Raw genomic sequence first — 26,064 nt, forward strand, 5'->3', positions numbered from 1 at the left:
CTGGCGCGATATCACGTAAATGGTGATGCTGTGTCAGGCCGGCTAATCAAAAGAACATCGGATGCCGGGAAGAGGATGCGGTTCTCAGGGTTTCCGTTCAGCGGCCACAGATCACTGACATGGGACTGGGTCCTGCAACTTGGTGGCAAGACAAAAAGAAACTTCTATAGACAACAAAACATAAAAGGTTGTGATCAGCAGAAAATCTTTTTAGAATGGTACTTAGAAGAGTTGAAGGTTAAAGAGAAAGGACATTGGGAACAATGCGACCAAAATCCCTTTCTGCAAAATATCAAGACACCAGTATTACAATTGGCCAACTCTCAGGAGACTCAGGAGCTTCAAAATCACCAAAATGATGAATAAATACAATCCCAAAAAAGCAAGACTACTCTAAGAGGAAACCTAAAGACCGGTGTATTGAAGACATGACCGATAAACTGTTCAAAAAAGTCGAAACTGACCACACACAGCAATAACAACACAAATACAACCAAACCAACACAAAAATAATTTTGGCCAAGTGTTGACCTCAATGTCACTAGTCAATAGTACATTGAATTTAAAAAGAATAATAAAAATAATTTTTTTAAAAATTCTAATGTAGATCAAATTCATTCTCTATCAAAAATTGTCAGTTCCTGGATCTATTGCCAAAACAAATTGTGAGTCAGCAAGATGATTGGTTGTATAAGTCATGCTTGTTGACCCTGTTGTAAAAGTCACAACTCATCATAATGTACTAGGAACTATTGACCACATAGAGGGTCATCAATAGAAACGTAAGGAGTCTTTAAAGAAGTTGTTCCAGGAGCAGCATGTAATCGTTGATGGTCCAACTTCCGGGACTCCTTATAAGAATGGTGTCCAATTTCTCAATTGTGAATGGAGCAGCAGTGGGCATGTGCGACCACTGTTCCATTCACTGCCTGCATTAGTGGTGGTCGCACATGCTCAGTACTGTTCCATTCACACCAGGACCTTTGGGCCCCTAATCTCAAGATAGGTGGGTTCTCAGTAGCTGGACCCCAAGTGATCATACATTTATCATCTATTCTATGGATAGTTTTATGGGAAAATCAGTTAAACTTATTAGTAAAAATACATCTAAATATATCTAAGAGAACAAAAAAAGGTCCAGGTTTTGGTGGGGGAGGCGGGGTTCAAAAGCAGGGCAGCACAGCTACTACTTGAATAGTTTTGAGCCGCAACACCAGACAAGATCACGGGTAAGAGTGGCACTGTGTGTGGACAAAAATACAGAGACTTTTAACAATCTCACGCGAGCGCTTAGGCGGTTGAGCAATTTTCTTTTAAAAAAAACAACAATAATAATAATAATAAAAATATCACAAAATATTTAAAAAAAAACCAATTACCAGATTATCTGCCTGCCATATACTAGCATTTTCCACCATATTTACAGTAGTTGTAAAAAAAAATAAAAGGCATGTAAAATACACATCGATCCATTAAAAGAATTCAGAAGTAAGCAAAATTTGTAAAAAAAATTATATTTATTTAGTATTTTTTTTTAAATAACAAGCAATTTGTCAAGTGCACGTTCAGGTCTACAAAGACATTTGAGCGCATTTGAAAAAGGTAAGAGATTCGTCAGACTTTTTTTTTTTTGTTTTTGTTTTTTTTTAATTTTGCAGATCTGCATGCCTAGGCTATGAGAATTTATCCCTGTACTTCAAACATAGGATTATCCAAATGGGCTGAGTTACAATGAGAAAAGCATCATTCACACACCCCAGACTGCACCCCGAGTAATGTACCCCTAAACCTTTTTTTTCCAAAAAAAATAAAAATAAATAAATATTCAAAAATAAAATAAAAATAAAAAAAAAAGTCAATTCATGCAGCACTTGTTTTTTTTTTGTACTCATGCAGAAATATTAAGTCCTTAAAACAAATTTATGGGAACCCCCCGAAATCCTATAAACCACGTTGCTAGTTGAGCCATTGTATGATGTTACTTTTACCACCTTATTCAGCTTCACGCAAAAAAACGGTTTTGATTGCAACTTTACTGAATGCAGCAGTAATAATGCAATTTGGAGGGGGAAAAAAATGAAAAATTAAAAAAAAAAAATAATCGAAAAATAAAAAAGTGCTTTTTTTTGTATTTACTACCCTAAAGAAAGGTAGATTTTTAGTTGGCGCTTTTTGCGAAGCCTTAATGCCATGCATTATAATTTTCAAGCTTTTGATTTTTGGGGGGGGTGAAGATGAATTAAAAAAAAAAAAAAAAAAAATCCGTCCAACAAGTGCAACTTCATCCAAAGACTCTCAGGTCAGAGAGTTACCAGGTCTTTGTTTTTTCCTTTTATTTTACAGAAAAGTTTATCCTTTTTTCTTATTTCATTTTTCCTTCCTGCACCTGTATGTTGTCATCAGGGTCTTCTATAAGTCCAGAAGGGTTTTTCTTTTTACCAATTCCTAGCATTTATTTTTATTTCTTGTGCATTTTTGTTAATTATTATTATGGCATAGTGTCAACTTGCATAAAAACAAAACACTTTTCGTGGATAATTTTTCACCTTTCGGGGATAATTTTTAGACTCTTTTGAAATTGGGTTATTTGAATTTAGATCCTTTCCAGATTTTTAAATTAATGTAGAATTTACCCATTTTTTAAAGAATGGTTGGTGGTAAGCATCTATAATACACCAATAAAGCCTACCAGCTCTGGAAATACATCATCCTGAGACTTTTCTTTCTTTTTTTTTTTAATTTTGGGTACAAAAATTTTTTGAAAAATCATAGAACTTTGCAGCATAGCATTGCATATGTCGTGGTGGATACCATTGCAAGGATCGAAGCTCAACTGAGGAATGATGATTTTGCAGGGGAAAATAAAAAACGGCAGTTTGTTAAGTGCATAACTTTTTCCTTTTCAGGTTAAAAACTTGAAAACTTTTTTTTTTTTTTTACAGCACATTCACAATATAAAACTTTTTTTGTACCTCATCGCGAAAGAAATAAAAAGCAATAGTAATACAAATGGTCAATAAACATCCAAGCATACACTGGCCCTTTTTGCTTTATATAGATCAATATACTCCTTTGAACACAAGAGGATAGCACGCCCCCTAGGGATTTGTCCTGGTAATGTCATGTCAACTAAATTTTTTTTTTCATTTTATATATATATATATATATATATATATATATATATATATATATATATATATATATATATATATATATATATACACACACTTTTTTTTTTTAACTCTACAGTTCCTGTCCTTTTTTTTTTTGTTAGCTCTATTCACGGAGGCACTTTCAGCAAGTCAGTGAAGAAAGAATAAAAGGCACTAGCAACTATCTAGATCATTCTCTGGTCTCTAGAGTTTCCGTAGCAAATCCTAGAGGAATAATAAATAATAATAATAATAATAAAAATTCTATGGACGTCAAATAATAAAAGCATAAGAGATGTCTGCATTTTTTTTATATATATATATATATATATTTTTTTTTTAATGCATACAGTTAATGGTAAATTACATTCTGAGGCTGTAGCAATATATACATGCATCTGCACCATTTCAGTAAGTCTATGCTTTGCTTTGATTTTCTTCGGTATCCTTACATACTGTTCATTTTGACTTTTAAGAAGCCATGTAATAATCCTAGGATTTCATTATAATATTTTATATTATTTTATTATTTTAGTTTGTTTTTTTTTCGTCGTATGCCTGGAGATACGTTAGCATATTTCCCTGAGATATACTACAGGAAAAAAAAAAATAAAAAAAAAAATCATTAGACCCTTAAATTCCATCTGGCTCCTAATCCAATATGAACGTTGACTTTAATTTTTTTTTTATTATTATTTTTTTTTTTTTCTAGAATACTGATATCATGCACAAACGACTTCAGATTACACCTTAGTCAAGTAGGCCATAATGCTGAATACTTTAACATGCTTGGTCTTCAGTAAAAGGTTATTGTCTCCGTTTTTTGTTGTTTTTTTTTTTTAATGACTTACTATGCATTTACATACAGTACCGTAAATTACTAATTTTAAAATTGTAAAATTTTTTTTCTTTTTTATTTTCTTTTCCTTTTTTTTTTTTGTATTATTTTTTGTGAAATTAGGAGTGCACTTTTGGTGAATGCAAATAATAGCTGTAGGGAAAAAAATAAAAATAAAAAAAAAAAAAAAAAAAAATGAATCATGTTCTTCTTTTACACTTAAAGGCCCACTGCGTCTTGCGCGGCAGTGCCGATGCATTTCACACACACACACAAAAAAAAAAAAAAAAAAATTAAAAATAATAAAAAAAATAATAATTAAAAAAAATAAATAAAACTTATCCCCCATATTGGTTTGAGGTAACATTTCAGGCATGCTAGATTACCAAATAAATACATTAGGTATCAAATTTTTGAAAAAACATGCTAATGAGTTAATACCATTGTGCTGTATTGCAACAAGAATGGGGCGAGAGAAGTAAAAGGGAGGGCGAGACGGTCGAAGATTGGGGGGTTGCATCCAAGTTTTGTGAACCAAATCGAAATAAAAAAAATAAATAAATAATAATCGAGTTGATATCATCTGCATATAAGAAAGAAAACTCTAGCAGCAATTGCAGATGTATGTCTTTTTTTTTTTTTCCATTTAAATGACTTTGTATCGTATAAGTCCCTGTCCCTTTAAGATGAAGCAAAAGTCATGGATTGATTCCTAAGGTGCTTTATGAATCAGTAGGTCATCGGTAAGTGCATATTATTTCATTGGATAGTAAATACACTTCTTCAGATCAAAAAGTGTTTTGTTTTTTTGTTTTTGTTATTTTTGCATACTTCGCGGTTAACCCCTTAGATGCACTCCCTCGGATGCTCTACGTAGTCGTCTTTGAAAAAAAAAAAAAAAAATCTATTGTAAATCCATGCATATCTCTTGGTTGCCATTTAGATTGACAAGCAAGGAAGGGATGTGAAAGTGTTAATCGCTTACTGTCCTGTAGTACCTTTTTTTTTTTTTTTAACCCTTCGCAACCAGTTTGGGAGATACTACTTTTTTTCTGTTTTTTTTACCCATCACTGGTTGGAAGGAAGAAGAACCGAAAAAAAAAAAAAAAAAAAAAAATATCCCATTTAAAAAATAAATGATTAATAGTTTATCTTTCACGGATCCTGAAAGCTTCTTGGTTCGCTGAGCACAAATTCGCAATGCAACAATGCATTAACGATGAGAAGGTAAAGCATTCAAAGACTAGTTTTAAAGCATCTACAGAAACTGGCAGAGCCATTGACATCCTGCAGCGGTGGACCTCGATCTACACGTCTGTCAGTAGCTTGCTTTTGTTAACACAGTTCTGATTGGCTACGGTGCAGTTGCCAGTTCTGAGATTGGCCTCTCTAAAATTATCTATGCTATTATTCAGGTCCTCTTCGATCTCCATGTACTCAGATTTGCTCATAGTCGAAGAGCTGCGTCGACTCAGATCACTGTCAGAGGCTAAATTGGGGGAGCTAACATGTAGTAACTGAGCCTGTTCCTCCCCTTCAGTTTCTCGGTGGTAGAAGTAGTTGAAGTTGGACACGATGACAGGTACAGGCAGGGCAATTGTCAGGACACCAGCAATGGCACACAAGGAGCCCACAATTTTGCCTCCAATTGTCACAGGGTACATGTCACCATAGCCCACAGTGGTCATGGATACCACCGCCCACCAGAAAGCATCAGGGATACTTGAAAAATGAGAGTCATCCTCTTCTGCTTCAGCAAAGTACACTGCACTGGAGAACAAGATGACCCCAATGAATAGAAAAAAAATTAGCAACCCTAGTTCTCTCATGCTAGCTTTCAAGGTTTGTCCCAAAATCTGAAGGCCCTTAGAATGTCTGGAGAGTTTGAAGATTCTAAAGACTCTTACCAGTCTGATGACCCTCAGGATGGCCAAAGATGTTGCCTGTTCCCCTTTTTGGGGACCATCTTGCTCGGCCATTTCAGTCCCCAAGGTGATAAAGTATGGGATGATGGCCACTATGTCAATAAAGTTCATGATGTTTTTGAAAAACTCCGGTTTGCTGGGACAAGCAAAGAACCTTACCACCAACTCGAAGGAGAACCAGATGATGCAAAGGGTTTCCACCACAAAGAAGGGATCCGTGAAGATGTTGGATTTGAAGAAAACTGTACTGTTGTCCACCCGGCGACTAAAGATCCGGTCTTCCTTCAACTCTGGCAAAGTCTCCAAGCAGAAAATAACAATAGAGATGAGGATGACCATGACTGATATTATGGCAATGATCCTGGCTGGTCCTGAGCTCTCAGGGAACTCAAACAAAAGCCACACCTGACGTTGGAACTCTTTTTCAGGCAAAGGGCGCTCCTCTTCTTTTATAAAGCCCTCATCCTCCCGAAATTTCTCCATCGCTTCTTCTCCGAGTTCGTAAAACTTGATCTCTTCGGAAAACATATCCAGTGGAACGTTGACTGGCCTTCGGAGCCTGCCCCCGGACTGGTAGTAATACAATATGGCATCAAAACTGGGCCTGTTGCGATCAAAAAAGTACTCATTCCTAAGAGGGTCAAAATAACGCATCCTCTTTTTGGGGTTCCCGAGCAAAGTATTGGGAAATTGGGCTAATGTCTTTAGCTGGGTCTCAAAACGTAACCCGGCCACGTTGATGACCACCCTCTCACAACACTCATGATCATCATGGTCTGGCTGGTAGCTGTCTTGAGGGTGCCCAGGTAGGGCTGAGGTCTCGTCCATGTTCTCCCCAGCAATCACGGTCATTTTTCTGCAAGGGAGGAGGGGTGGGGGAGGAGGAGCTGCTAGGAATAACCACTTTGATGCTGCAGCACCCTCCTTCTACCCCTTTACTTTCTTCCGTATAGACTGCCAGGTCCCTCAGGGTCTTTGAAACAAACGAAACAGGATAGGTGATGCAGATCTTTTGCCACACAGAACCAGCACCACAACCCCCAAAAAAATAATTTAAAAAAATTATGGAAATTTTGCAAAAATAAAAAATAAAAAAAATAACCCAAACAATATAAGATCTTCAGTGTTTCTTCCGTCTACTGCAGCAGGTCAGTTCTCCTATCTGAGTCTACCATTGCTGTAATGCTGTCACAGTTCCCCGAACACGAAACGCTGTAGGGATGGATGCTACGGTCTTTGCCAACTCAGCAGATTTTTCCTCCTGCTTTCCCCTCCTTTTTGTATTCACAGGTAAACCAGAAGATCACGCCAGTGCGGTAGATGAATGCTGCAGGGGGGATGAAATATTAAAAAAAAAGAAAAAAAAAAGAAAAGTACTAAAAAAAGGAGTAAAGACATAGGAGATATAAAAAAAAAAAAATGCATACAAAGGGGGGGGTATGTAAGAAAAAAACATGCGGAGTGCCTACCGCAGGGGATAACGACACATTCCTTCACTAGGCACTAAGTTAAGTTCACAACACAAGCACCAGACACCAAATCACATTGCTGCAGTGCATGGATTGCAGGGGAAAGGAGGGGGAAAAAATGGAAAAGCTGATGCTGTTCTCCTTACCTTGTGTGGGTGCTGCAGCAGCAGGATGAGAAGTAATAGCAGGCTGGGAATGCGTCAAGCCTTGCAGTATACAGGGAGGCACATGCAAGGGCGAGCTCCTGTGCCCCTTAAATGCACAATAAAGCCCATGTTAGTCCTGCCGAGCCGCCCATTCTGCATTAAAACGCAAAAAAAGCTGCTGCATAGAGAGTCATTCCAAAGAAACAAATCATGCTTTAATCCTCACTCCTTGCGGACGGTAGGGATGCACCAGTCCCGGGGATGTGCGGAGCAGCTGCATCATCGGAGCAGCAGCCCTCGCTATAGCGGTAATGAGCCTGGTATGGCTAAGTCGGAATACATTAAGGGGGAATAGCAAACTCTAACCATTTATTGACGTTGCAGTATCAGCAGAAACATGAGAGCTGTTTGGTGCAGGCAGGAACAGATCCTCCCTGGGTATCACAAGTCCAGCCATACTACAATCCTATAGGCTTTTACTGCTAAGAGACAGGGAAAAACAAGGCAGTGTGGTTTTTTTTCTTCCAAGGGGATTCACATTGAGACGCAATGCAGGCAGCATGCAATGCAAGCAACAGAACCCCCTCCCCTTCCTCCTACTCCATGTGGGCATCCAGCAAATGATCCATTAGCCATGATCACCACCACCCCCCCACCCCAACAATGTGAACATGATGTGGGAGGAGAGAAACGGCTTCACGTGTACAAGCACAACCAGCAAATGGTCCACGAGAGGCGGCAGTGCCAGGTGCCAGCTGTCCTCACCACTTACACGCAAGTGGCAATCCATCACAAGGTGGCTTTACCAGTGCCAACTCATCTATGCCCTGCACACCTGGTTGCCAAAACATAACTGCCCCCTCTTAGGATCAAGATTAATACCTCTGCTGCGTGCAACAAACTGGGATGTCAATGGGAAAACCTATATCACCCTAACTGGTCTCATCTGCAATGGTGGTGAGACCTTCCCATCCTTCCCATAATAAGAGGAATAATCTCGGCAACTCTATACCACTTACCCAGTGCCCTGACTTCACTAGGCAAGTGGTTCCCAATCGAGGTCCTGTAGCAATGATGGAGGCACCCCACTTGCTATCAACACATCCATCTACTGCACCAGTACCAATTCCAAGCTTGCCATAAAGCCAAATGAGTACTCGATGCCATAGATATATACATAACTAATAGTTAGGCCAAGTATCTCTTCACTCTGCTAGTCATGGAAAGTGCCCCCTTACTCTACTAGTCACCCAGTCCTCCCCTTTACACCACCGGTCACTCAGCACCACCTTTACTCCACCAGTCACTTAGTGCCACCCATTTAATCCACCAGTCACCTAGTGCCGCCCACTTATTCCACCAGTCACCTAGTGCCGCCCATTTACTCCACTAGTCACCTAGTGTAGCCCATTTACTCCACCAGTCACCTAGCGAAGCCCATTTACTCCACCACTCACCTAGTGATGCCCATTTACTCCACATGTGAGCCAGGTGCCCCTCCTTTTCTCCTCCAGTCACCTAGAGCCACCCATCTATTCCACCAGTTATTCAGTGCCACCCATTTACTCCACCAGTCACCCATTTACTCCACCAGTCACCTAGTGCCGCCCATTTACTCGTCCAGTCACCTAGAGCCACCCATTTATTCAGCCAGTCACCTAGTGTCGCCCATTTAGTCCACCAGTCACTTAGTGCCGCCCATTTACTCCACCAGTCACCTAGTGCCACCCATTTACTCCACCAGTCACCTAGTGCCACCCATTTACTCCACCAGTCACCTAGTGCCACCCATTTACTCCACCAGTCACCTAGTGCCACCCATTCACTCCACCAGTCACCTAGTGCCACCCATTCACTCCACCAGTCACCTAGTGTCACCCAATTACACCACCAGTCAACTAGTGTCACCCATTTAGTCCACCAGTCACCTAGTGCTGCCCATTTAGACCACCAGTCACCTAGTGCCACCCATTTACTCCACCAGTCACCTAGTGCCGCCCATTTACTCGTCCAGTCACCTAGAGCCACCCATTTATTCAGCCAGTCACCTAGTGCCGCCCATTTACTCCACCAGTCACCTAGTGCCGCCCATTTACTCCACCAGTCACCTAGTGCCACCCATTTACTCCACCAGTCACCTAGTGCCACCCATTTACTCCACCAGTCACCTAGTGCCACCCATTTACTCCACCAGTCACCTAGTGCCACCCATTTACTCCACCAGTCACCTAGTGCCACCCATTCACTCCACCAGTCACCTAGTGCCACCCATTCACTCCACCAGTCAACTAGTGTCACCCAATTACACCACCAGTCAACTAGTGTCACCCATTTAGTCCACCAGTCACCTAGTGCTGCCCATTTAGTCCACCAGTCACTTAGTGCCGCCCATTTAGTCCACCAGTCACTTAGTGCTGCCCCTTTACCTGTGAGCCACGTGCCCCCCTTTACTTTACCAGTCACCCATTGTTCTTTATTTTATCATTCGCCCAGTGCCCACTTTTACTGAATGATTAGGCCGGTGCCCCCTCTACTTATCCAGCTGTCCAGGGGGTCATCTTTAGGTTATCAGTCATCCAGGGCCGCCCATTTACTCCAACAGTCACATAGTTCCGCCCATTTACTCTACATATGAGCCGGGTGCCCCTCCTTTACTCTACCGGTCATCCAGTGTTTTTATTTTACCAGTCACAGAGTGCCTATCTTTACTCAATGAATAGGCCGATGCCCCCTCTACTTATCCAGTCGCCCAGGGGTCCTCTTTAGTTTACCAGTCACCTAGTGATTTTCATTATGCCACAAGTCACCAATAGCTCTCCTTTACTCCAGTCAGCCAGTCTTCCCCTTTACTGCACCAGTCATCCAGTATCCCCTCTACTTTTCCAGTTGCCCATTACCCCCATTTTCTCTATTAGTCACCCAGTGGTCCACTTTACTCCACAAGTCAACCTGAGCTCCCCTTTACTCCAGTCAACAAGTACTCCCTTTCACTCCACCAGTCACCAAGCGTCCCCCATTACTCTACTAGCGGGCATTTTTTAAACGAGTCTTCAAGTGGTCCAGTTTATTTTATAAATCACCCAGTGCACCCGTTCCCCTTCACTCCAGTCACCCAGTGCTCCCTGTTACTCCATCAGTGACTAAGTGCATTCCTTTACTCCAGTAAGACAGTATTCCCTTTCATTCCCCCATTCATCCAGTGCCCACTTTTAACCTGCCAGTCAGTTAGTGCTCATCTTTACTCCAGGCACCCAGTGCTTTCTTTTACTACACTAGTGATGCAATGCTTTCTATTATTCCAGCAATCATCCAGTGCTCCCCGTTACTCCACCAGTCACCCAGTGGTTCCCATTACTCCACCAGTCACCCAGTGCTTCCAATTACTCCACCAGCCACCCAGTGCTTCCCATTACTCCAATCACCCAATGCTTCACATTACTCCACTAATCACTCAATGCTTCCCATGACTCCACTAATCACCCAGTGCTTCCCACTACTCCACCAGTCACCTAGTGCTTCCCATTACTCCACCAGTCTCCCAATGAGTCCCATTACTCCACCAGTTGCCCAATGAGTCCCATTTCTCCACCAGTCGCCCAATGAGTCCCATTACTCCACCAGCCACCCAGTGCTTCCCATTACTTCAATCACCCAATGCTTCACATTACTCCACTAATCACCCAGTGCTTCCCATTACTCCACCAGTTGCCCAATGAGTCCCATTACTCCACCAGTCGCCCAATGAGTCCCATTACTCCACCAGTCGCCCAATGAGTCCCATTTCTCCACTAGTCGCCCAATGAGTCCCATTACTCCACCAGTCGCCCAATGAGTCCCATTACTCCACCAGTCACCCACTGCTTCTCATTACTCCACCAGTCACCCACTGCTTCCCATTACTGCACCAGTCACCCACTGCCTCCCATTACTGCACCAGTCACCCACTGCTTCCCATTATTTCACCAGTCACCCAATGAGTCCCATTACTCCACCAGTCACCCACTGCTTCCCATTACGGCACCAGTCACCCACAGCTTCCCATTACTCCACCATTCACCCAGTGTTTCCCATTACTTCACCAGTCACCCACTGCTTCCCATTACTCCACCAGTCACTCATTGCCTCCCATTACTGCACCAGTCACCTAGTACTTCCCATTACTCCACCAGTCACCCACTGCTTCCCATTACTCCACCAGTCACTCATTGCCTCCCATTACTGCACCAGTCACCCAGTACTTCCCATTTCTGTACCAGTCACCTAATGAGTCCCATTACTCCACCAGTTACCCACTGCTTCCCATTACTGCACCAGTCACCTAGTACTTCCCATTACTCCACCTGTCACCCACTGCTTCCCATTACTCCACCAATCACCCACTGCTTCCCATTACTCCACCAGTCACCCACTGCTTCCCATTACTCCACCAGTCACTCATTGCCTCCCATTACTGCACCAGTCACCCACTGCTTCCCATTACTGCACCAGTCACCCACTGCTTCCCATTACTCCACCAGTCACCCACTGCTTCCCATTACTCCACCAGTCACTCATTGCCTCCCATTACTGCACCAGTCACCCAGTACTTCCCATTTCTGTACCAGTCACCTAATGAGTCCCAATACTCCACCAGTCACCCACTGCTTCCCATTACTGCACCAGTAACCTAGTACTTCCCATTACTCCACCTGTCACCCACTGCTTCCCATTACTCCACCAGTCACCCACTGCTTCCCATTACTCCACCAGTCACTCATTGCCTCCCATTACTCCACCAGTCACCCACTGCTTCCCATTACTCCACCAGTCACTCATTGCCTCCCATTACTGCACCAGTCACCCACTGCTTCCCATTACTGCACCAGTCACCCACTGCTTCCCATTACTCCACCAGTCACCCACTGCTTCCCATTACTCCACCAGTCACTCATTGCCTCCCATTACTGCACCAGTTACCTAGTACTTCCCATTACTCCACCAGTCACCCACTGCTTCCCATTACTCCACCAGTCACTCATTACCTCCCATTACTGCACCAGTCACCCAGTACTTCCCATTTCTGTACCAGTCACCTAATGAGTCCCAATACTCCACCAGTCACCCACTGCTTCCCATTACTACTAGTACTTCCCATTACTCCACCTGTCACCCACTGCTTCCCAATACTCCACCAGTCACCCACTGCTTCCCATTACTCCACCAGTCACCCACTGCTTCCCATTACTGCACCAGTCACCCAGTGCTTCCCATTACTGCACCAGTCACCCAGTGCTTCCCATTACTGCACCAGTCATCCAATGAGTCCCATTACTCCATCAGTCAGTGCATCCCTTGACACAACCAGTCATCCAAACACAACTCTAATAATCACAGCAACCCCACAACTCAATATAATCAAATAAAATTATTCCCAAACTCAGTGCATAGCTGACCCCCACATTTTCTGCCAGAGCACCCCCTCTCCCCCCCCCTCCCAAACCACTCATCCAACCTGCACTAAAAACCAGTCATTCCCTGGCTCAGTCATCAGACAATGATCAGAGTCACAGCACCCCCTTTTACTAGCAGGGAGTTCCCCCCTCTATTCCACCAATGATACAATGTATCTCTGTCTGCAATACAGGCAAGCAACATCCCTGTCCTCCCCCAGTCCTCTGTGTGCTGCTGCAGTCATGACAGCTTCTGCTTCCCCGACAATTGATTTTAGGGTAGTACATACCATGGTCCATGATCATGACAGGTCACAGGAGTCAGGCATTACATGGTGGGCTCCTGGCTGTCAGGTGCAGAGCAGGTATTCCTTCCTTCCTTCCACATTGCGATGCTACAATGTAGCAAGATGCCAGCACACTGACTGCTGCTGCGTCTCTCTCAGTCCCCCTTCCAGTTTGCTCTGCTGCAGCACTTTCCACCAGCTGCATACTGTTCTCTAGCTGGATTCCCAGCTGTGGTTAGAAAATGCTAATGACCAGGCTGTGAAGGCTGCACACAGTGTGGGATCCTGTGCAGAGCAGTCATGCCTGCAGCCTGTGCACTGTGTCAGGCACTGTCATGGCTCTGCCTGCGCTGCTCATCAGGATTCTTGTCATAGTGTCAACAGGCTCTGCAGAGCTCAGTGCTGGCAGGCAGCAGCTTCCCCACTCAAGCCCTGTCTACTATCACTTGTCTACTGCTCACAGGCTCAGTTTTACAGCTCTGGCTGCTGCAGAACCTCTTTAAAAATCAGTCTTATTAGCAAAAACAAAAAATAAAATTATATACTGCATCATTGCGTTACTGGGATTGCAAATTAGGAAACAATGTTTGCTGTTTATTGTCTACATGTTTCGAGGTGTTCTAACTTCTTCAGGAGGTCCACAGAGCTTTTGTGGATCCCCTGAAGAAGCTGGAATCCTTCGAAACGCACTAGCAATACGTTGACCTGATCCAACAGCAAAGGTCAGCCGCTATCCCTAAATTATCCGCATTACCACATTGGCTACGCCAACCAGTGGAACTGGATTGCAAATTATGAGACTAATAATACAGGAGGGGGCAATGCCTGTTTTAGGGGATTGGGATGGACATTAGGAAACACTGCTTTCGAGTTCTAGAAACTGCGCCACTTTGGTGGGAAATTTGGAGATAGCTGGTGACCTGGATATCCAACCGATCATGGAGTCAGAATCAGGAAAAAGTATTGATAGCGCAGTTTATTCTCTACATGTTTCGAGGTTTTCTAACCTCTTCAGGAGGTCCACAGAGCTTTGTGGATCCCCTGAAGAAGCTGGAATACTTCGAAACACACTAGGAATACTTCTGCCTGATCCAACAGGTCAGGTAAGCCGCTATCCCTAAATTATCCTCATTACCACATTGGATACGCCAACCAGTGGAGCTGCAGCAGCTGGAACCCTGTTTCATATTATTTAAGTGTTGTGTCTCACACAACCCCACCAAGTGAGCGGAACCACCTCTTGTCGCTACCTTAATCTGGATAAGACCCTATTCTAGGACTTTTGTGCTGGGGACTTTGGTGTTACAGCTCAGTCATACTGTATGTAAGCAAAAGAATCTGAGATGCAATACCAGGCACAACCAGGAGTGGCGCTGGTATGGGAATAAATGTTTTTTTATAAGGACATCACCACTTTGTTTTCAGGTTATGTGTTCTTGTTTTCAGTTGCAGTATATACATTAGCGTCAGTAGTACGACCTTGGTGGGCACTACCGATAACAAACAAGAACAAGAACGAGGCAGCGCTTCCATGTAGATGAAAAGTGAATTGGGTCCTTTGTTCGACCACAGACGCTACGTTTCAGCTTTCCCACTTGAGTCTTTTTTTCAGGGGCTTGAAAGAGGCTCCAGTGAGAAAGCTGAAACATCGCGTGTATGGGTGAATAAAGGACCCAATTCACTTTTCATCTACGTGGACGTTTTGCCTCTTACACACACTATATAGACAAAAGTGTATGCCCCCTCTACATTACACCTCCCATCCTACATCCATAGACATAATACGGAGTCGGACCCTCAGCAGATATAACAGTTTCCGCTCTTCTAAGAAGGTTTTTTTTACAAGATTTTGGAAGCGTCTGTGGGAATTTTTTCCCCTTCACCAGAAGAGCATTTATGAGGTCGGACCCTGATGTTGGAGGAGAAACCAGGCCCATAATTTCCATTATAGGTGAAGGTTATTTAGATTGTGAGCCCCATCGGGGACAGTGATGATAATATGTGCAAATTGTAAAGCGCTGCGGAATATGTTAGCGCTATATAAAAATAAAGATTATTATTATTATTAAGGTTGGACTTGAGGTCCGGGTTGTGTGCGGCCGGTCACGTTCTTCCCACCAAACTCCCCAAACCATGTCTGTATGGACCTTGTGCACTGGGCACAGTCATGGTGAACAAGAAAAGGGTCTTCTACAAACTGTTCCCACAAAGCTGGAAGCTAAAATGCTCCTCAGGGGCGGGGCCAACCCATCACCGCTCCCAAATCCTTTTTTAGTACAATGTTATGATGAGTCACCGAAGGAGGAAAAAACAAAATACCAGCTAAGTCCAGAAAAACCAGAGAGGTTGGCAGCTATCGGATTGCAGACCCCTGAACCTATCCACAACAACTAGCAGTAGCCGTGGGGGGTTCCTACGGTGCCCTAGACCCCTCGATCACAGCCAGACAACTATATAGCCTAAAGACAGAAAGGGGAAAAACTAAACTGCCCCAGAGCAGACCCCAAAGCAATAGGCAGCCCCCAACATATAATGACGGTGAAGCAAGATGAAAACACTACCACAGATAGAAAGATAGGTTGAGCAAATGATGGGGCCCAAGCTAACTACATAGGACAGGATAGGAAAGCTGCTGTCTGCCATCCGCAAAAACCCTATCAAAATGAGCCAACCGACTGATAGGAAAAACAGGCCCTGAAGTCACTAGGCTTCAAAAGACTATATCAGCACTCAGGTATATTCTGAAGACAGAGCAAAATATCAACAGATCAGAGACAAAAATGGAGTTCAGCTCACCCCCGGCCGGGGATGGCAGAACTCCCAAAAAACAAGGCAAAAACAAAAACAAAACTGAAGAGTACAAAGAAGAGCAGAAAACTTAGCTTTGAGATGCAGGAATCAGACTGGTCTCCAAGAATCCAGCAGGAAAATCACCAGCCAGGAAGAAGGGCGTCGGCAGCCTTATATCCAGTCCTCAATTCCAGCCACCCAGCAGTCATCATCTAGCTGCCCATGTGTTTGGTAATCAGCCTCACTACCTTCCTTCACCAGAGGAGGGAGTTCATCAGACCTCAATGGTGAAGGGAAAAATGAACTCACAACAGTACCTCCCCCTTGAGGAGGGTCACCGAACTCTCATCCATGCCACCAGGGCGATCCGGGTGAGCCCGATGAAAGGCACGCACCAATCTTTCGGCATGAATATCAGTGGCAGAGACCCAGGAATTATCCTCCTGACCATAACCCTGCCACTTAACCAAGTACTGGAGTCTCCGTCTAGCCAGACGGGAATCCAGTATCTTCTCTACCTCATATTCCATGTTACCTTCAACCAATATAGGGTCAGGAGGTGCCACCACAGGAACTACTGGTTCAACAAACCTCTTCAACAAGGACTTATGAAACACATTATGAATTTTAAATGTGACAGGAAGAGCCAACCGAAAAGAGACCGGATTAATAATCTCCAAAATCTTGTAAGGTCCAATAAATCTAGGCTTAAACTTAGGAGAAGCCACCTTCATAGCGATATTTTTTGATGACAACCAAACCATATCACCCACCTTAAACTGGGGACCAACGGTCCTACGCCGGTTGGAAAACCACTGGGCCTTTTCCTGGGAGAGAGACAACTTATCCACTACTTGGTCCCAGATCTGGTGCATTCTCTCCACCACAGTGTCAACACCTGGGCAGGCAGAAGGCTCCACCTGCCCTGAAGAAAATCGAGGGTGAAAACCAAAGTTACAAAAAAAAGGTGACATGAAAGTGGCAGAACTAGCTCTATTATTTAAAGCAAATTCGGCCAAGGGCAAAAATGAAACCAAATCATCCTGATCGGCAGAAATAAAACATCTCAAATACGACTCCAAAGTCTGGTTTGTTCTCTCCGTCTGCCCATTGGTCTGAGGGTGAAACGCAGAGGAGAAGGACAACTGAATTCCCAGCTTGGAACAGAAAGTCCCCCAAAATCTAGACACAAACTGAACTCCTCTGTCAGATACAATGTTCTCAGGAATCCCGTGCAAGCGAACCACCTGTTGCAAAAACAAGGGCACCAACTCAGAGGAAGATGGCAACTTAGGGAGTGGTACAAGATGGACCATCTTAGAGAATCTATCACAAATCACCCAAATAACAGTCATTCTCTGAGAGACAGGCATATCAGAGATAAAATCCATTGAAATATGGGTCTATGGCCTCCTAGGCACCGGCAAAGGCATCAACAAGCCACTAGAGCGAGAACAAGGTTTAGACCGGGAGCAAGTCCCACAGGACTGCACAAAATTCCTGACATCCTGAGACAAGGCGGGCCACCAAAAAGACCGACTCACCAGATCTCTAGTACCAAAAATACCTGGATGACCAGCCAATGCAGAGCAATGAACTTCAGACATCACGCTCTTCCTCCACTGGTCAGGAACATACAACTTTCCACTGGGACAACGCTCAGGTTTGTCCTCCTGAAACTCTTCCAGAGCACGTCTCAAATCGGGCGAGATGGCAGAAAGAACTACCCCCTCGCCTAAAATGGTAGCAGGCTTGGTCACAACAGGAGAATCAGCAAGGAAACTCCTAGAGAGGGCGTCTGCCTTGACATTCTTAGTGCCCAGAAGAAAAGAGACCACAAAATCAAAACGTGTGAAAAACAAGGCCCACCTAGCCTGTCTAGGATTCAAGCGCTTGGCCGACTCCAGGTAAATTAAATTCTTGTGGTCAGTAAGGACCACGACTTGGTGTTTGGCTCCCTCCAACCAATGTCTTCACTCCTCAAATGCCCATTTCATGGCCAACAGTTCCCGATTCCCCACATCATAGTTACGTTTGGATGGGGAGAACTTTCGGGAAAAGAAAGCACAAGGATTCATTTTAGATGTCACAGGATCTTTTTGGGACAACACCGCTCCTGCACCAATCTCTGAAGCATCCACCTCCACCTGAAATGGGAGTGAGACATCAGGTTGCCGCAAAACCGGAGCAGAAGTGAATCTTCGCTTCAGCTCCTGAAAGGAAGAAACAGCCTCCGGAGACCAATTCAGCACATCAGCACCCTTCCTAGTCAAATCCGTCAATGGCTTGGCAATACCAGAAAAATTAGCTATAAATTTCCGATAAAAATTAGCAAAACCCAAAAACTTCTGGAGGGCCTTCAAAGAAGTGGGCTGAACCCAATCATAAATGGCCTGTACCTTGGCCGGGTCCATTTCAATAGTTGACGGAGACAAAATAAATCCCAAAAATGAAATCCTCTGTACCCCAAAAAGGCATTTCGATCCCTTGACATACAGGGAATTCTCCCTCAAAATCCGGAACAAAGTCCGAACATGTTCCACATGAGAGTCCCAATTCTTGGAGAAGATCAAAATATCATCCAGATAGATAATCAAAAATTTATCCACAAAGTCTCGGAATATATCGTTCATGAAGCACTGGAAGACAGAAGGGGCATTAGTGAGCCCAAAAGGCATCACCAGGTACTCAAAATGTCCCTCCGGAGTATTAAACGCCATCTTCCATTCATCCCAATGCTTAATGCGAATAAGATTATCCACCCCCCTGAGGTCAAGCTTGGTAAACCAGCAAGCACCTTTAACTCTGGAGAATAGATCAGAAATCAGGGGTAACGGATACTGATATTTAACAGTAATTTTGTTGAGGGCACGATAATCAATACAAGGCCTTAATGAACCATCCTTTTTAGCCACAAAAAAAAACCCAGCACCTAAGGGTGAAGAGGATGGTCTAATATGACCCTTCTCCAATGCCTCCTTAATATAGGATCGCATAGCCTCGTGCTCGGGTACAGATAAATTGAAAAGCCGACCCTTGGGGAATTTACACCCCGGGTTCAGTTCAATTGCACAGTCATAACTCCTATGACGAGGCAAAGACGCAGACTCATTCTCACTAAATACATCATAAAAGTCAGCCAAATAGTCAGGAACATCATGCGACTGGGGAGAGGTGGAGAAAACAGGAGCATCACTAAGGGCACACCGACAACCCCAACTCACCACAGACACAGATTTCCAATCCAGAACTGGATTATGGATTTGCAACCAGGGAAACCCCAGAACAATGGTATCATGCAAATTATGCAACACCAAAAATCTGCAATTTTCTTGATGGTCTGGGGCGACCCGCATTGCCACCTGGGTCCAAAACTGAGGTTTATTCTTCGCCAAAGGAGTAGCATCAATACCCCTCAAAGGGATAGGCGTCCGCAGAGGTTTCATGGGAAATCCACAACGTTTAGCAAAATCCAAGTCCATCAGGTTCAGAGCTGCTCCTGAATCCACAAAAGCCTTGGCGGAAAATGTGGACAGTGAGCAAATCAGAGTAATTGCCAGAAGAAACTTAGGTTGAACACCACCCACAGAAAACGTGTGTGCACAACGTTTCTCTCGTTTAGGGCAGACAGAAATAATATGCGAGGCATCTCCACAAAAAAAACACAGCTTATTACGCCTTCTGAACTCCTGACGTTGCGCCTTAGACAAAACTCTATCACATTGCATAGGTTCAGACATTTGTTCAACAGGTGGTAACATCTCTCGTGTAGTTTTGCGTTCATGTAAACGCCTATCCACCTGAATGGCTAATGACATAGAATCGTCAAGACCAGAGGGAACAGGAAATCCCACCATAGTATCTTTTACAGTTTCTGATAAACCCTTCTGAAAGAGGGCTGCCAAGGCACCATCATTCCAGGTAGTAAGGACCGCCCACTTTCGGAATTTTTGACAGTACAACTCTGCCGAATCCCGACCCTGGCTTAATGCCAACAGAGTCTTTTCAGCCTGATCAATAGCATTAGGTTCATCATACAACAACCCCAAGGCTAGAAAAAAAGCGTTCACATTATTCAGAATAGGATCATCAGGTTTCAAAGAAACCGCCCAATCCTGGGGATCGCCACGCAGCAAAGAGATGACAATTTTAACCTGCTGCGCGGAGTTCCCCGACGAGTTAGGCTTCAAGGCAAAAAATAATTTACAATTCTTGAAATTCAAGAATTTAGACCGATCCACCAAAAATACATCAGGAGTAGGAATCTTTGGTTCAGCAGCATGTGAATGAGCAAGATAGGCGGAAATTCCCCGCACTTCAGCAGCGAGCTGCTCCACACGATCAGACAATTGCTTCATCTCCATTGAGAGAAAAATTCCCCCTACGGCCTCAGAGATATAGAGGAAAAAATATGCACACACAAAAAAAAAAAATTCTGACACTTTTTTTTTTTTTTTACAATTCTCTCCTGCTATTGAGTACCCTAGGATCTGCGGTATGGCTGGTGATTCTGTTATGATGAGTCACCGAAGGAGGAAAAAACAAAATACCAGCTAAGTCCAGAAAAACCAGAGAGGTTGGCAGCTATCGGATTGCAGACCCCTGAACCTATCCACAACAACTAGCAGTAGCCGTGGGGGGTTCCTACGGTGCCCTAGACCCCTCGATCACAGCCAGAGAACTATATAGCCTAAAGACAGAAAGGGGAAAATCTAAACTGCCCCGGAGCAGACCCCAAAGCAATAGGCAGCCCCCAACATATAATGACGGTGAAGCAAGATGAAAACACTACCACAGATAGAAAGATAGGTTGAGCAAATGATGGGGCCCAAGCTAACTACATAGGACAGGATAGGAAAGCTGCTGTCTGCCATCTGCAAAAACCCTATCAAAATGAGCCAACCGACTGATAGGAAAAATAGGCCCTGAAGTCGCTAGGCTTCTAAAGACTATATCAGCACTCAGGTATATTCTGAAGACAGAGCAAAATATCAACAGATCAGAGACAAAAATGGAGTTCAGCTCACCCCCGGCCGGGGATGGCAGAACTCCCAAAAAACAAGGCAAAAACAAAAACAAAACTGAAGAGTACAAAGAAGAGCAGAAAACTTAGCTTTGAGATGCAGGAATCAGACTGGTCTCCAAGAATCCAGCAGGAAAATCACCAGCCAGGAAGAAGTGTGTCGGCAGCGTTATATCCAGTCCTCAATTCCAGCCACCCAGCAGTCATCATCTAGCTGCCCATGTGTTTGGTAATCAGCCTCACTACCTTCCTTCACCAGAGGAGGGAGTTCATCAGACCTCAATGGTGAAGGGAAAAATGAACTCACAACAGTACAATGTTGCAAGCGCTATTTATTCTATTAGGCCTCAAGTATATGTGTTTAGGCTTTGTATAATGGGGACCCCATATTCGGTAATGTACCGTATTTGATGAGTACCGTATTTGATGAGTACCGTACTATGGACCAAAATGCACATGGTCTGTGGATTTTGTTGCATATTAGGGTCCCAAGTATTTTAGTGCACGCAGGGTGCTCTCATTCATGCACTACACCCCTGGTGGCCATTTCTATCTGCCCCTTGATGCCTCATTTGCTCCAGTCCTCTCCATTCTCTGGCCTTAATTTTATATGTCAGACCTTAAAGGGAATCTGTCACCCCTTTTTTGAGATATCATATAATGTTATCATTCAATTGTGTGTCACATAAGGATTCTCTTAGTACTTTTGCTTCCCCCTGACCCCGCACCTTTCATCCATAAATACCGTTTTTTTATATCGACTCAGATGTATGTAAACTGCTGCTGTCCGGTCCAGTGGGCGGGGCTTATTCACCTGCTCCCCCCCCCGTCTTGCTCTACGCATTTTTTCTTGTGTAATGTAGAGCAAGACAGGGAGGGGAGCAGGTGAATAAGCCCCGCCCATCGGACCGGACCTTGGCAGTATACATACATCTGAACCGATATAAAAAAGGTATTTATGGATGAAAGGTGCGGGGTCAGGGGGAAGTAAAAGTACTAGGAGAATCCTTATGTGACACACAATTGAATGATATCATTATATGATATCTCAAAAAAGGGGTGACAGATTCCCTTTAAGGCGGCAGCAGAGATCTCTTTGCCGCCAGATATGATTCTCCGTGATTTACTGATGTACTAAGTGCTGCGCCGAACATTTATTCAGCAAAATCAACAAAATTCTCTCATATGGAGTAATTTAGTATTTAGACTCATCTGCATTAACAAACCAATGCTGTATGACAACCACTAATATCAGCTATTACCATGCCAATAAGGGTTGTCATAGGTGCATAACGTCTTATAGTCTGTGAATACTATATTCAAGTATAGGACATGCCATACGCTTCTTTTGCTTTCACAAAACCCATTAAGCTGAGCGCCATTTCAAACATTCAGGAAAAAAATGGGTTTCTGCATAGATTCCCTGAGCTCTACTCTTACAGAGATCATCTAGCCATAAAAATAAATAAATAAAAAGAAAAATAAGATTACAATTTTATAAAATAAAAATAGAAGTCATGCTCAGCTGACTAATCCCGAAGCTTCCCAGGTCCCCGCTATAGCCAACCAGTAATTGACTGCAGCGCTCAAGTTAGTAGACGGCACATAATCAGCTGCGGGAATGTGCAGCGATGTGTAGGGGGAAGGGCCCTCGCCGCATTTCCGGACCGGAACCAAGGGGACCGTCATTAAGGTTCCTAGGGGGACTATTTCCAGGGGACAGAATTAGGGGACGGACCGCAGAGACTTCCAGAACGGTTGGGGGCGGAGCTTATATAAAAAGGGCAGAGGACGCCAGCCAGAGTGAGTCAGCAGATCGAGAGAAGAGAAGCAGGAGACCTAGGGAGTGCCTGGAAGCCAGAGCCTCCGGCAGCAACCAGAGAGGAGGACAGCGACAGGAGAGACGAGAGAGAGACTCACTGTGGACAGCAGGGAGATGGCACTGAGCCGTCCAGCAGAGAACCACTGCTTGACTCCAGGCCGCGGCCTGTACGCTGCCACCCGTGGCCGTTGCAGCCTCACTCCAGCCCGCGGCTGTGGCCTGTCCACTGCCGCCCGCGGCCATTGCCGCCTCACTTCCGCCCATGGCTGCGGCCTGCTCGCTGCCGCCCGCGGCCGTTGCCGCCTCACTCCAGCCCGTGGCTGTGGTCTGTCTGCTGCCGTCTGCGGCTGTTGCTGCTTCACTCCAGCCCGCGGCTGCGGCCTGCTCGCTGCCGCCCGCAGCCGTTGCCGCCACACTCCAGCCCGCGGCTGGGGCCTGCCCGTTGCCATCTGCGATCCCCTTAGCACAGCTCCGGGCTGTGCCGGCGGCCTACCAGGAGCCACTCAGCATCGCCGCTGCTCATCCCTGTCCTGGGGCTGCGGCCTCCATTCTCCCGCTCTCAGGCGGTATCACGCTGCCTCCACTGGGGGCATCCCGCCAAAGAACTCTCCTGGGGCCTGCTGTGCCCCCGCCTCGCCTGGGCGTAGGAACGTCCGAAGTCTTCGCCAGATCCTCGGCGGCTGGGCCGAAGCACCATCGAACAGCATGCCGTCGAACGTCAGAACGGCTAAGTGACACAATGTAGCTAAGGACCCGTAGTCGGCCATACCGCGGCCCTATAGTGACCGGCCTTTGCCAGGTTAGTCGTGTTCGCATTATCAGTGTATCCTTGTGTTTGGTCCCTGCGAGGACAATTGTTGTTCTCTTGTTTGGTTGCTCAGGATAGCCCCTATCAGCATCTATATATAAAAGTTACACCTTAAAGTTTGAACAGTCTCGCGTCTCGTCACTGCATCCCGCGTACCTGCCATGACCACAGATGGACGGGGGACTGAGAATCATCAGGACAAGACTAGCGTTCATAGAACGCTTTTATCTGTTTTTAGGTCAACCCCTCTCAGTCTCCACCCTTGAAATGATTTACAGAGTCACAGAGGGGGCGGAACTGCTGTGTAGCTTTACAGTTATAGCTGCACAGTTCTCTCTCTCCTTCAGCTGCACAGTTCTCTCTCTCCTCTCCAGCTGCACAGTTCTCTCTCTCCCCTCCAGCAGCACAGTTCTCTCTCTCCTTCAGCTGCACAGTTCTCTCTCTCCTCCAGCTGCACAGTTCTATCTCTCCTCTCCAGCTGCACAGTTCTCTCTCTCCTTCAGCTGCACAGTTCTCTCTCTCCTTCAGCTGCACAGTTCTCTCTCTCCTTCAGCTGCACAGTTCTCTCTCCTTCAGCTGCACAGTTCTCTCTCTCCTCCAGCTGCACAGTTCTCTCTCCTTCAGCTGCACAGTTCTCTCTCTCCTCCAGCTGCACAGTTCTCTCTCTCCTTCAGCTGCACAGTTCTCTCTCTCCTCTCCAGCTGCACAGTTCACTCTCTCCTTCAGCTGCACAGTTCTCTCTCTCCTCTCCAGCTGCACAGTTCTCTCTCTCCTCTCCAGCTGCACAGTTCTCTCTCCTTCAGATGCACAGTTCTCTCTCTCCTCCAGCTGCACAGTTCTCTCTCTCCTTCAGCTGCACAGTTCTCTCTCTCCTTCAGCCGCACAGTTCTCTCTCTCCCCTCAAGTAGCACAGTTCTCTCTCTCCTTCAGCTGCACAGTTCTCTCTCTCTCCTTCAGCTGCACAGTTCTCTCTCTCCTCTCCAGCTGCACAGTTCTCTCTCCTTCAGCTGCACAGTTCTCTCTCTCTTCCAGCTGCACAGTTCTCTCTCTCCTTCAGCCGCACAGTTCTCTCTCTCCTTCAGCCGCACAGTTCTCTCTCTCCTCTCCAGCTGCACAGTTCTCTCTCTCTCCTTCAGCTGCACAGTTCTCTCTCTCCTTCAGCTGCACAGTTCTCTCTCTCCTTCAGCTGCACAGTTCTCTCTCTCCTCTCCAGCTGCACAGTTCTCTCTCCTTCAGCTGCACAGTTCTCTCTCTCCTTCAGCTGCACAGTTCTCTCTCTCCTTCAGCTGCACAGTTCTCTCTCTCCTTCAGCTGCACAGTTCTCTCTCCTTCAGCTGCACAGTTCTCTCTCTCCTTCAGCTGCACAGTTCTCTCTCCTCCAGCTGCACAGTTCTCTCTCCTTCAGCTGCACAGTTCTCTCTCTCCTCCAGCTGCACAGTTCTCTCTCTCCTTCAGCTGCACAGTTCTCTCTCTCCTCTCCAGCTGCACAGTTCTCTCTCTCCTTCAGCTGCACAGTTCTCTCTCCTCCAGCTGCACAGTTCTCTCTCCTTCAGCTGCACAGTTCTCTCTCTCCTCCAGCTGCACAGTTCTCTCTCTCCTTCAGCTGCACAGTTCTCTCTCTCCTTCAGCTGCACAGTTCTCTCTCTCCCCTCAAGCAGCACAGTTCTCTCTCTCCTTCAGCTGCACAGTTCTCTCTCTCCTTCAGCTGCACAGTTCTCTCTCTCCTCTCCAGCTGCACAGTTCTCTCTCCTTCAGCTGTACAGTTCTCTCTCTCCTCCAGCTGCACAGTTTTCTCTCTCCTTCAGCTGCACAGTTCTCTCTCTCCTCCAGCTGCACAGTTCTCTCTCTCCTTCAGCCGCACAGTTCTCTCTCTCCTCTCCAGCTGCACAGTTCTCTCTCTCTCCTTCAGCTGCACAGTTCTCTCTCTCCTTCAGCTGCACAGTTCTCTCTCTCCTCTCCAGCTGCACAGTTCTCTCTCTCTCCTTCAGCTGCACAGTTCTCTCTCTCCTTCAGCTGCACAGTTCTCTCTCTCCTTCAGCTGCACAATTCTCTCTCTCCTTCAGCTGCACAGTTCTCTCTCTCCTCTCCAGCTGCACAGTTCTCTCTCTCCTTCAGCTGCACAGTTCTCTCTCTCCTTCAGCTGAACAGTTTTCTCTCTCCTTCAGCTGCACAGTTCTCTCTCTCCTTCAGCTGCACAGTTCTCTCTCTCCCCTTCCTGCACTTTTCTTTAGAATCAGTACCGGCAGGGAAGAAGAAGCAGAACTATCAGAGTTTGGATTATTGCTACAGCCCCGATAAACCCAAAGTATGAAATATTAACCTCTTCACTGGGAAATATTAAACTCTTCACTGGCAATGGAACCTAAAATCGGTTC

At 45.2% G+C, this 26,064-nt stretch overlaps 1 protein-coding gene across 2 annotated transcripts; it reads right to left on the reverse strand.

The window, feature by feature from the left end:
* Positions 1 to 1,498: 1,498 nt before the first annotated feature.
* On the reverse strand, positions 1,499 to 13,609 carry LOC141083488 (potassium voltage-gated channel subfamily A member 1). Of its 2 annotated transcripts, XM_073567776.1 has the most exons (3): positions 13,250 to 13,609; positions 7,531 to 7,636; positions 1,499 to 7,242 (listed from the first exon to the last, which is right to left on the reverse strand). In XM_073567776.1, the coding sequence occupies exon 3, from the start codon at positions 6,765 to 6,767 to the stop codon at positions 5,298 to 5,300; it is 1,470 nt and encodes a 489-aa protein (XP_073423877.1). In that variant the 5' UTR covers positions 6,768 to 7,242; positions 7,531 to 7,636; positions 13,250 to 13,609; the 3' UTR covers positions 1,499 to 5,297. The 2 variants fall into 2 exon arrangements, with proteins under 2 accessions (XP_073423877.1, XP_073423878.1); XM_073567777.1 differs by lacking the exon at positions 7,531 to 7,636.
* Between the last annotated feature and the right edge of the window lie 12,455 nt (positions 13,610 to 26,064).

Source organism: Dendrobates tinctorius, unplaced genomic scaffold (assembly GCF_039654945.1).
Source record: "Dendrobates tinctorius isolate UK_male_01 unplaced genomic scaffold, ASM3965494v1 ptg000020l, whole genome shotgun sequence".
Taxonomy (NCBI): domain Eukaryota; kingdom Metazoa; phylum Chordata; class Amphibia; order Anura; family Dendrobatidae; genus Dendrobates; species Dendrobates tinctorius.